This window comes from Pelophylax lessonae, assembly GCF_965119305.1.
Source record: "Pelophylax lessonae genome assembly, chromosome: 12".
Lineage (NCBI taxonomy): Eukaryota > Metazoa > Chordata > Amphibia > Anura > Ranidae > Pelophylax > Pelophylax lessonae.
Genome location: NC_138779.1, coordinates 186,346,119 through 186,359,100, shown reverse-complemented (window position 1 = coordinate 186,359,100; position 12,982 = coordinate 186,346,119). Strand labels below are relative to the sequence as shown.

Genomic DNA, 12,982 nt, shown 5'->3' with positions numbered 1-12,982 from the left:
ACAAAACCATTTACAATGAGTGGCACTGCAACATGTTAACACACGTAACGTGTTAATTTACCATTGCAAAGAACCAAATAGGTCTTAAGAGCAATATTCGTGCCTACAGTGCAGTAACCTAGTGTACATCTAGCCACATTTTTCTAGTTTTTGGGAAGGGTTACAACCTCTGTCAGGTTTTATTATTGTATTGGCCCTTGCTGAAATGGTTTAATGACTCTGTCCTCGTGACCATTTTCATTGGCACAGAAGGTAATGTGAATTCCGAAATTTTACAGGCGTAACCATAACAAAATCTTCAACTGAGAACACATGTTCAGGTGACAGTTGACTTAGGCAGGGGTCTCCAAACTTTCCAAGTGAAGAGCCAGTTAGACTTGGGGGGGTGGCAGACTGTGGCCAAAGGGAGTAGGAAATGCCCCAGCATCAGTGGGAGTAAGCAACTCCTCACGCTTGGTGGTAAGTGGCAGTAAAACAATTACTTAGAGCCTGTGAACAGTGGGTGGAGGAATAGTGCCCGATCATTGGTAATATTGGGAGGAACAGTGCCCTATTGTTGGTGTCAGTGGAAGAATGGAAGGAATGGTCCCTCATCATTTGTGTCAGTGGGAGGAATATTAGTGTAATTAAAGGTCTCCCAAGGGCCAGATAAAAGCAAGCGAAGGGCATTCGACCCACAGAGGTTACAGTTTGGAGACCACTGGTCTAAGGGCTTGTCTCCACTGGCATTTTTGGGGGCTTTTTTCTCCGTATGAAACACCAAAAACCCAACTATAGAGATTTAGAAAGTTCCCCTAGGGTGGGATTTTTTAGGCACCAAGGACTATATAATTTGCAAATTATATAGTCCTTGGTGCATAAAAAATCCCACCCTAGGGGAACTTTCCAAATCTCTATATTTTTAAGGGATGTGGCACTATGTAAGAGTTCTGGTCAAGAGCAAATCCAAAAACCCAACTAGTACAATCAAAACAATGCAATTGATAGGCACAGTACCCATGGAGGTGGCCATGTTGTTGTGCAAAAAAAAAAAGTGTGGTGTTTAACATACTTCCGCACTGCTTACTAGAGCTGTACTGCGGCAAAGTGGCTCGATAACGTCTGGCGACGTAGTACTACGTCACCAGACATTCCCCTCTCTCGGCGGCGCGCGCGCGCCGCCGGAGGCTCGCTCCCGCTGTATTCAGTCACTGCGGCAGACGGGCCAGGGGAGGAGCGGCGGCGATCGCCGCTGCTCTTCCCCGATCGTCGGGGAATCGAGTGTGGAGATCCGCCCGCTTGTGTAAACACAAGCGGGCGGATCTCCTAAGTGACAGGCAGGGTCAGATTGCAGGGTTCAGCATAGCTGAACCTGCGATCTGTCCTTGTGTCACATAGTCCCCTCCCCCCACACACATCAGTAAGCACCAGGCATACATTAACCCCTTGATCACCTATAAAAATTAACCCTTTCCCTGCCAGTGTCATTTTTACAGTAACAGTGCATATTTATAGCACTGATTACTGTAGTAATGTCACTAGTACCCCCAAAAGTGTCAAAAATGTCAGTCAGGGGGTCTGTCCGCCTCAATGTCGCAGTCCCGCAAAAAAAATCGCAGATCGCCGCCATTACTCGTTAAAAAAAAACACCAAAAATGACATAAATCTTTCCCTTAGTTAGTAAACGCAATAACTTTTGCGCAAACCAATCAAAATACACTTATTGCGATTTTTTTTACCAAACATAGGTAGCAGAAAACTAATTGGCCAAAAGTTTCAAAAAAATTTGATTTTTACATTTTTTGGGGGGGAATTCATATAAAAAAATTTAAAAAATATTGTTATTTTTTCAAAATTTACTCTCTTTTTTTGTTTATAGCGCAAAAAGTAAAAATCGCACAGGTGATCAAATACCACCAAAAGAAATCTCTGTTTGTGGGAAAAAAAGGACGTAAATTTCGTTTGGGTACGGTGTCGCACGACCGCGCAATTGTCAGTTAAAGTCGCACAGTGCCGAATCGCAAAAAGTGGCCTGGACGTAAGACAGCAAAATCCTCAGGTGGTAAAGTGGTTAGGAGCAGCACTGTGGGGGCAACCTTCCAAGTTCCCAACCCAAGGGCAGTCCCAACATTTCAAAAGTAACTCAAAAACTCTTAAAAAATACAATGTGCACCAGTGGAGACAAGTCCTAAGAGGGAAATTCCACTAGTTGTAGAGATTTCCTTTCACTTCCTGTTGTGTCGGGAAAACCTTCATTTCAAGACAACTGAGATCAATCTGGATATCATTATGTAACACAATATACAAGAAATAAAAAAAGACAGACAGAATAGGAGGGTCTGACCAGTGTAATGACCATACAGAAATACATTATATACATACAGGCCGGACAGAAGCAGGCCAAGACCAGTGTAACAGTTTAAATCCCACTGCGAATCACCACCCCAAGGCATGCTGGGAGAGCAGTTTGAAACAGCAGGACAGTGGAAATCATATAGACACATTTGGAGCAATAAAAAAGAATCTGGTAAAAAAAAAAAATGCAGAAATCAAAGAAAGGAAAAAAAAAAAAAAAACAACAAAAACATAATCATATAAAAAACACAAATCTGGCAACAAAAAGGATTAACTGGCGGAGGTCCGTGGTGGGTAATGTGGCAACAGCGACCTCCATTTAAGGCAACACCAGGCTGGGTGGGTGTGGCCAAACAGACCTTAGTAAGCAAACCCTGTCTGAGGACCCACGCACTGGATCCGAAAATCATATTGGGTTTTCAAAGAGACCTTTTGTAAATATTTATTGAGTCTTTGCATTCTTTTGTCTTCTGCAACTCAGGTTCAAGAGCAAGGAGTTGTGAAAATCCACAGGCTGAAGATGTCAGCTGACAGACTGGACACGCCAACATGGTGCCATCCATAAAACAGGAGAGCCCAACGACATTGCATGTTAACACTGCGAAGAGGAAAGGAGAAAAAGAAAAATGAACGGGTAGACCTCTACAATAAACTTCACTTATTTGCCCCCTTTTGGTCTGCTAAATATATATAATATATGTATTAATAAAAGCTGCATTTGAAATAATAAAAAACAATATGATGTTCAAACTTTTGACTTCTTTCTTTAATAACAGAATTCACATCAGAGCCCCCATTTATATCAGGATCCCCATCAAAGTCCCTCATTACGTCAGGGTGCGTATCTGGGTCCACCTAACTTAACCGCTTGCCGACCGCCGCAAGTAGATTTACTGCGGCGGTCAGCCCCTGCCAGGCAGAGTGACGTTAATTAACGTCACTAGCCTGGGAGGGTCTGGGGAGCGAGCGCGCGCCCGCGGAGGCGCGCTCCCGCTCCCGCGCGGTCACGGACCCCCCCGCGCGTGTGACCAGCGGACCCGATGTCCGCCGGCCACTCGGCGATCGTCGGGGGAGAGGGAGAATGTCAGGCAGCTTGTGTAAACAAGCTGCCTGTCATTCTCCTCGCTGTAAAGAGACTGATCACACGGATCTACTATGTAGATCCGTTGATCAGTGTCCTTACAGCTAGAGCCACAGCCAATCACAGTAAGAATCACGCCCCTAGGGACACACACAGCCCCTCCCTCCCAAATAAAGTTAACCCCTTCACTGCCAGTGTATTTTTACAGTAACAGTGCATATGTATAGCACTGATTACTGTAGAAATGTCACTGGTACCCCCAAAAGTGTCAAAAATGTCAGTCAAGGGTCCGATCTGTCCGCCGCAATGTCGCAGTACCGCAAAAAAAAACGCAGATCGCCGCCATTACGTGTTAAAAAAAAAAAACAACAAAAATGACAAAAATCTTTTCCTTTGTTAGTAAACGCGATAACTTTTGCGCAAACCAATCAAAATACGCTTTTTGCGATTTTTTTTACCAAACATAGATAGGATAAAACAAATTGGCCAAAAATGTTAAAAAATTTTGATTTTTACATTTTTTTGGGGGGAATTTCATATAAAAAAATGTGAAAAATTTTGCTATTTTTGCAAAATTGACGCTCTTTTTTTGTTTATAGCGCGTGATCAAAAAATCGCACAGGTGATCAAATACCACCAAAAGAAAGCTCTGTTTGTGGGAAAAAAAGGACGTCAAATTCGTTTAGGTACAGCGTCGCACGACCGCGCAATTGTCCGTTAAAGTCACGCAGTGCCGAATCGCAAAATACCCCCTGGTCTTTTAGCAGGAAAATCCTCCGGGGCTTAAGTAGTTAAGGGTGTCAATTACAGTTCCTCCTTACATCAGGATCCCCCTTTATCACTGTAAGCTGGAGACCAAAGGCAGCCTCTGCCTACCTTAATTCTCAATCAGGCCACACTGAGGATAAACCACTGAACCTAGCTGTGGCCCTAGATTTGGCCCATGGGCCATTGTTTGGAGACCCGTTATAGACAATAGCAGAGGGAGGTGTCCTGTAGTCTTATTCGTATTCTGTTTCAGTTTTCCTCCTACAGTTGGGTTGGCGGTATCATCCTAGGACTAATGTGGACCCCATGTCTAAGCACTAGTGAGCAGCAATATATTATATATATATATATATAGTATATTTTGGGGTTTAGATGTGTTTTAAATTTTCCCTATATTAATCATGCAACATAGGGAGGAGCCTCAATTAAAGGGTGTCATTATTCAAATTTGTCTATGGCAGCTTATTGTATATATATTTATATATATACACAATACACAATGCATATTAATACTCAAAAGGAATATATTTTTTAACAAGACAGTAAACAATAAAATAAAAGCGGTCTTACCTCTGCAGCTGTCCCGCCTCCTCCTCCACCCAACAGTCCACGCTGGTCATTCCGTTTTTCCGACTTTAACTCTACAGCAAGCTCAGCAGAAGCGGGATCCTGGGCTCTGTAATGGAAATGATGGTTAATAAATAGTACAGGGAGTCGCTAGACACAAAGCATGCCACAAGATAAGAAGTTCAGATATGAAATGGAAAGTGGTGGGAGAGAGCGCTCATCGGGGGTGATGATTGTCTAGTCATGAATGACAAAAGATAGCGATGATGACCACCATTCACCCGATGAAGATAGCAAAGCAATACCTAATGTAGACCAGACCTCGTACTTATGCTCTTTGAATTCTGCATAATATCCAATATTTAAGAATTATAAAATATAATACGGAACTCCAGGCAAACAGCTACATTTAGAGATAAAATGCAGTTTTGGGTGCTGTATTACCTTCCAACGGATGTGTTATTTATTCATGCAGTCCCTAGATTTACACAGCTCTGCACAAAAGCATAGCCCTTTCTAGCAGGGGTGAGAACTTACTTATTCTATGCTACAGTATCACTTTCAGTTCTCCCCCCCTACCCTGTAACTTAACAGTGAAAGTAGAAACATCAGACTAATGAACTCATCTCTCTGGGATTCTGCTCTTTACTACCATCAGCATGCTCCTTACACTGCAACACAGTGGACTGCTCAGTGTGCTGCTTCACCTTCCCCCTTTATGAGTTCCCCTGTACAATCTTTATTGTAAGGTTTGGATACGTCAAACATCTGTCTGGTGTTCATTGCTGTCTGTGTCACCACCTTCTGTAAGCGTACCGGAGACCGTTGTCACCTGGACAGAAAGTTAAAGAATACCCCAAATTTATGGTTGTAACCAAACAGGAATTAAGGGAAAATCTTTCAATGAGGACACCTGTGATGGCTGTTTAGGAAGGCATTTCCCCTTTGGTGGGATTTCTTCTCACTTCCTGTTGTGCCTTTGGGACAGGAAGTTCAGGGATAGTTCCTTGAGGGGACAAAAATAGCAAAAAGAACCCCCCCCCCCCCCAAAACAAAAAAACAAAGGATTTTAAAACTAAACACCTAGCAGATATAAATTACATCAATGCAGCTATAAATCTATCAAAAAATCATTATATGTATTTTTTAATGCATCAAATGTAAGCACCTGAATTTGATAGCAGCCTACTGAAATCCCCTATAATGCAAAATTTATGCCTAGTACACATGGGTCGAATGTTGGGCGACATCAACTGGTTCAATAAAAACTAGGGATCGACTGATCGGGGGCCGATATGCACTTTTCCCTATATATTGGAATCGGCCCCTGAGGTTACCGATATTGCCGATATTTCGGAAAGTGCATGTACCGGGGTGATGCCTGCAGCTAGAGGTGTCCATAGCCGACGGTCGCTGTCTTGTAATGACAACTGATGCGGCTGAGAAACCACTCGGCTGTCATTACAAGGAGCGGGAGGGGACGTCCCCTCCCGCTGCCTTTCGTGGCTCGCCTGGGTCTCCTGTCCCACCGGGAGACCCGGACAACCAGCCTGCATGGTTGCCGAAGACCTGATCAAAGCCGCATTTGGCTCTGATTGGGTCTCCATGCAAAAACCGGAAGTGATGTCATGAGTGACATCACTTCCGGGTACTGGTGCCAGATTAAAAAAAATAAAAGCATTCCAAACAGCCAAACTTGGCGTTTTGAATGCTTTTAAGTGAAGAGGAGGGGGGTTTGGGGTCTTTTAGACCCCCAGATCCCTCTACAAGAGTACCTGTAAGAAAAATAAACAAAAAAAAAAACATTTTTTTTAAATGTACAAAAATATCGGCCAATATCGGCCGATACCGATATGCATTGGCCAAAATATCGTTATCGGCAATGAAAAACCAATATCGGTCGATCACTAATAAAAACTGTATTCATAGATTACAACAATAGTCCATATATATTGTGTGAAAGAGGCAGTTCCTCTGCACGGTCAATGGTCTAGGACAGGGGTGTCAAACTCAATTGCGTTGCGGGCCGCATCAGCATTATGGTTCCCCTCAGAGGGCCGGTTGTATCTGTAAGACTAAATGTCCAGAGCACTCCACCCCCCCTTACATCAGATGTCAAGAGCCCCCCCACTATCAGAAGTTAAGAGTCCCCCACCCCCCCCTTATATCATAGCGCACCCCCGTTACCTTGTGCTGCTTCCAGGAAGAAGCTGGGTGTGGAGCTGGGAAGCATAAAGTGTAGGGTCTGGAGGAGGACCAGAGGAGGGCAGGAGTCAGCTGCCGGAGTCTACTGAATGTCTACTGAAAGTCTACTGAATGCCGAGACCAGGGTAGGCCGAGAGAAGGCACAAGGTCTGTAGGAGGAATTCTGTCCTTCTCTCAGCTGCTGACCCCTTGAGACAGAGGTATGAGCAGAGAGGAGTCTCTCGGCAGCTTCACAGGGGAGCGCAGGATCTTGCGAAGGAGTTTTGTCCTCCTCTCTGCTGCCGACTGCTGAGACGAGGGTATGGGCAAAGATGAGGAGGGTGCCTCAGCTCAGGAGAGGTGGGAAGGCCCCATGAAATGGCCTAGCGGGCCGGATTTGGCCCCCGGGCCTTGTGTTTGACACCTGTGGTCTAGGATAAGATTACCACTCCAGTGAGCGGGTAGTCATGCAATGGTGTCCAGACAAACGTACCGCCACCAATGGAAAGAATGCACACTCACCAGATCAAATGGCTGCCATTATAGCAGCAAACAGGCCTCAAAACACATATGGAAGTCCCTCTGGAAATCGCACAGAGGATGATGTCACCAATCATTCAAATCGGGATCTTACTGAGAAAAAAAGCTCACCCAGAGCCCAGCGGTAATTTCATAGTGTAGCATTGTTTATTCCATAGATAAAAATACACAAGTGCAAAAACATAAAACTCACATATGTTGCTGTTGGTGACCGGAATCGCTCAGCAGCAGGATGTCAATGTCAAAGTGTCACGCCCCGACCCGTTTCATCCAAAAGGACGTTGTCAAGGGGTCCTTGTCAATGGCAAAGAGTGCTGACCAGAGTGTTCTGGCGGGGGAGGCATCCCCCTGTTAGAACACAATAGCTCAGCGGAGGAAATCACTGTACTAACATTGAATTAGTGCAGCAGCTCCACTGGGTTAAACGAAAAAAAAAAAAAAACTAGTGGTGTGTACCAGGCTTTAGACTGGGAGAGGGAGGGGCATCACTGGGTGCTAATTAGCTGCGTTGCATGAAAATGTGCTGATAAACAACATGATGATAGGGGTTGATTGTCGAGAGGGATGACCTTATCACTCTGCCGCTGCTCCTTCAGCGTACAATCATAGGCTGGGAGTGGAGAGATGACATCAATGTATTCCTCAACTGCAGGAGTTAAGATGCTCTCATCTGCCTGGTTCTACTGTCTGACAATCAAGTGTCCTGCATGCCAACAAGAATCATGCTGACAGGGGGAGAGAGCAGAGAGATGACCATATTAGCTACAATCAGTCAAGTCTCAGTCTGGATGAAGGGAGGTGATCATCTATGTTATTTATAAGATGCAGATAAAAAGTCATGCCACCAGCTTGACTATGCAACCAGTGTAAGTATTATAAAATAATAGCCATATACAGGTAGGTAAAGTTGGTAAAGTATTTTATCTATTTACCTGTTTTCCTGAATTTTTAAAGTGGGGCTCCACCCAAAAGGGATGCTCTGCTTGTCTGCCTCCCCCCCCCCTCCGGCGGCACTTTGTGGGGGGGGGGGGGAGCGGGTACTAGGTTTTAATGGGTACCTGTTCTACACCCTCACTGCAGCCAGCCCATTGGGAATGTGCAGCGTGATTCACGCATGCGCACTAGGAAGCCGGCTGCCGCTTTCCCTTTCCCAAGATGGCAGAACCAGCACCTGAAAGCCGATTCGGGTGAGGACACCATGGGATCCCAGGACAGGTAAGTGCCCTAATAGTAAAAGTCAGCAGCTACAACATTTGCAGCTACTGGTTTAAAATTATTTGGTTGGACACGGGGGGTTGGGGGGGGGGGGGGGTGGCTGAGGCTCCCTTTCAAATATTCCCTACTCCATCCATAACTATGACTTTTTGTAGCTACATTGTAAGAAGTTCATGCATACTCCCCCCCCCCCCCCCTCAAATCCCACAAAGACAACCTCTCCCATACTTTGGATGCACTGCTTTGATTCCAGCAGTTTCCAACCCTTTGGGAAGATCAAAAAATCTTCTGCATCCTTCAAACAGCTGGGAGGTAGGATGCTGCCAGCTGGCAAAAAACGTACAAATATCCATTTCGGTCAGGTCTGTAACTGTGACCTGTAAAGGATTCTGTAAACTGCTATTTGATTATTTTTATTAGGACTGAATTTGGAATTTTATTAATAGCGGTGGATAAAAAGGTCACTTTCCAACTTTTCTTTGGAAATTTCAGATTCCATACAGGGGCAGAGCTTTGCTCGAAAGTCAGTAGATTTACCCTATATGGTCAATGCTAGTAGGAGAATCTTGGACATCCCATACTGGTGAAGCATCCTCCTAGATAGTTGCCCCCGGGAGCTGGAGAACATACACCATCCTTGCTTTTGATACATATATCACTGTCAGCTTTGCATGACCTGGTCTGGATTGGATTGCTAAGCTAATTGGACTCCAGTTGTTCCGAACATACGAGAGACGCATTATCCATGAACTCCTTGTTTCTGGCCATAATCATCTACATGGGCTTCACTTCATGACCGCACAGCACCGGCTGGGCTCCACCTTTCCCTGTTTTTATCTTAGCAAGCATTAGGTACATGCGCCAAATTATGGACTCAACCATCCAATCCAAAGTGAGTGCCCGACGTGTTTCGAGGTCAAACACCTCTTCATCAGGGGTAACTCTGGATGATTTTATGGTTGGTTGCACAACCATAAAATCATCCAGAGTTACCCCTGTGGATGTTTGACCTCGAAACGCGTCGGGCACTCACTTTGGATTGGATGGTTGAGTCCATAATTTGGCACATGTACCTATGCTTGCTCATGTTTTAATGTGGATATAATTGTCTTCTTTTTGTATATTATATATATGTTAATAAATTATAGCATTTTAATACAATTTTTGTTACAAATCCTTTTTTGTGATAGAACTATGGACTTTATGTCATTATATGTCCACATGATGTTTGGCTTTTTTGTATAATTAGCGCTGCTCCATGTATTTTATTCTCTTTTAAAACTTTCCAGTGTATTGAGTTAGCTGCTGATGTACTTTTTGCAAAGGGCGCGGGTTATATATATTTATTTCTTATGCCTGTTACATGTGTCCAGGTGTGAGTCACTTGGTCTGAGGGAGTGTCCCCACTGTATCCAATAGTGGAGCCTGTTGGACAGTGGAGGAAACCTAGCCAGTGACACACATGCTTTAGTGGCAGTCCCAGTGGGAGGGCACCACCGCACTGCATCCTGGGATTGACCATAAAAACTGAGTGCACATGGGACAGGGTGTCTTTGGCGGGACCCAGGAGAAGGGTGACGGCAGTCTCTCCTTCTGCAAGTCAGGAAAGTGGTCACAGGCGGTCGTCCTGGTGGGCCAGGTGTGGAGCTGAGCCTTGAAGGTCCTGGAGAAGCTGACAGTGGAGCTGCAGGCAGCACCTGGGAAAAACAGTATCCGCGAGTACCAGGGGGCTTGCAAAGGAGTCTGCCCAGGAAGGGGGACCACTCCAGTGAGGTCAGTGGACGTAAGGTCAGCTCACACAGTCAGTGAGTAAAGGGGGTGCCAAATAGAATCCTGAAGAGTAATTACCAAGTAGTTCGCCTGTTAACCACTTAACGTCTAGCCACGTAGATCTACGTCGGCTGACTTTGTGGGGTTATACCGGGATGATGCCTCTAGCTAGAGGCATCATCCCGGTACCGTGGTTTGAAGCCGACGGTCGGCTTTCTGTCGGTAACGACCGATGCGGCTCGGGAGCCGCTCGATCGTTACCCGGGGGGGCGGGAGTGGACGTCCCCCCCCTCCCGCTGCCTTCCGTGGCTTTGTTTGGGGCTCCCGTCCCACCGGGAGCCCCGAGCACCCAGCTGGCACGTCCGGAAACGGCTTTGATCGGGTCTCCGATGACGTAACCCGGAGGCGGCGTCCATGACGTCACTTCCGGGTTACTGTGCTGCAAAAGGCGGCAGATTTGAAAAACGGCTGTATGCAAAAATGCCGTTTTCGGCGTTTTGCATACAGGGAAGTGTAGTGGAGGGGTCTAGGGTCTTTTAGACCCTCGATCCCTCCATAAAGAGTACCTGTCACTACATATTGGTGTCACAAGGAATGTTTACATTGCTTGTGACAGCAATAAAAGTGATCAGATTTTTTTTTTTTTTAAAAACCTGTAATAAAGTTAAAAAAAAAAGAAAAAATAAATAGAAAAAAGAAAAAAAAAATTTAGCCGCCCCCGTCACCGTTAGCTCGCGCACAAAAAAAAACGTATACGCAAGTCGAGCCGCAAATGAAATCGCTGTTCAAACCACACATGTGAGGTATCGCCGCGATCGCCAGAGCGTGGGCAATAACTTAAAAAAAGAGCTATACTCTAACTCTAAACTGGTAACCGTTAAATAAATTTAAAGCGTCGCAGATTGAGATCTCTATTGACCGTAGTTTGTCGCCATCCCACGGGGGGGCGCAATTTTAAACCGTAACATGTTGGGTATCTATTTACTCAGCGTGACATCATCTTTCACAATATACAAAAAAAAATGGGCTAACTTTACTGTTTAGTATTTTTTAAATGCATTGAAATGTGATTTTTCAATTTTTTTCCAAAAAAATGGTGTTTTAAAGACTGCTGCGCAAATACCGCGTGACAAAAAATTTTGCAATGACCGACATTTTATTCTCCAGAGTCTTTGCTAAAAAAATACATATAATGTTTGGGGGTTTTAAGTAGTTTTCTAGCAAAAAATACTGATTTAAACTCGTAAACAAAAAGTGTCAAAAATAGGCTTAGTGGTAAAGTGGTTAAATACCTTACTTCAGTGGCAAGGTGAAGCAGCGGCCTTGCCGCATTCAATATAACTAGAAGTCCTCAAGTTTGCGCATAGTTTACCAAGTTGGAGTATCCCACTCATCCCTTCTCCCATCCCATCATAAAATAAAAACAACAAAAAACAAATCCCCTGGACTGTTTTCTGACTGAGCCAAGAATCTAAAGTCTTAACAATTCACAAGTTGTTGCTATGGGAGGCCAGGAGAATCCGTTTTCAGCAGCTCCCAAGGCAGTAGTGCTACACTGGTATTATAGACTTTAATATGGAGGTGCTCCTCCTCTGTGGCTATAAGAGCATCTACTCTTCTTGTGAATCTTTACACAATATATTTAATATAATACAGGAAACAATTGTTTAAACATGCTTCAAAAGAAAAAATGGACCCACAATCCTTCTAGTTTCTCACACTGTAAGGTCAGTAAACCACGTCTTTGCACGCGAGAGATAATACATTGCCAAAACTCTGATGTAGTTGAGCGTAATGGCAAGGCACTGGATCGCAGTGAAAAGGCCCAACTAATTTCCTGAAAGGATGTTTAAAAGGTCCCGGCAAACAATATCTGAGTTCTTCGAGGAAGCGGTGGACATAACAAGATTGCGGCTTAACTAATTATACAATGGTGACCATGTGCTAATCTGTGATTAGTCATCTGCTGGAAACTATGAAAAGCCAACAGCAAAATAAACATGTTCATAAAATAATAGACTTTCTAAACAGCACGGGGCTTTTTAGTTTGCAGCTGCGCTAACATATTGGATCTTTGAAAAAAAAAAAAAAGAATGTTTTTTTTGTATAATTTTTGGCATTCTTGTATGTTTTTAACCAAAGGCTCCCAGAGATGTTTATATACGCTACCCTTAGATAACATATAAAATGTATTTGTGTATACAGATATACGACATCACCAACATCCTGACGCATCTGATCAGCATTTTATCTGTCGGGGCTGTAAGATGGGCAACCAGCCAGTATAGTGTACTTAAATTAAACATATGCAACCCTAAAGGGAAATATATAGAAATATATATATATATATATATATATATATATATATATAAAAATAAATATATATATATATATATATATATATATATATATATATATATATATTGCTCAAAAAAAATTAAAGGAATACTTTTTAATCAGAGTACAGCATCAAGTCAATTAGACTCCTGGAATATTGATCTGGTCAGTTAAGTAGCAGAGGGG

At 43.9% G+C, this 12,982-nt stretch overlaps 1 protein-coding gene across 1 annotated transcript in view; it reads right to left on the bottom strand.

Annotated features, from left to right (window-relative positions):
- Window positions 1–2,732: 2,732 nt before the first annotated feature.
- The window catches only part of BCAM (basal cell adhesion molecule (Lutheran blood group)), a 152,127-nt gene continuing 141,877 nt past the window's right edge, over window positions 2,733–12,982 (bottom strand). Inside the window, exons 15-16 of the mRNA XM_082274476.1 lie at window positions 4,754–4,859; window positions 2,733–2,932 (exon numbers count right to left, since the gene is read on the bottom strand). Of these exons, the coding sequence (XP_082130602.1) occupies window positions 2,927–2,932; window positions 4,754–4,859 (112 nt within the window). The 3' untranslated portion in view covers window positions 2,733–2,926. The remainder of the gene's footprint in view (window positions 2,933–4,753; window positions 4,860–12,982) is intronic.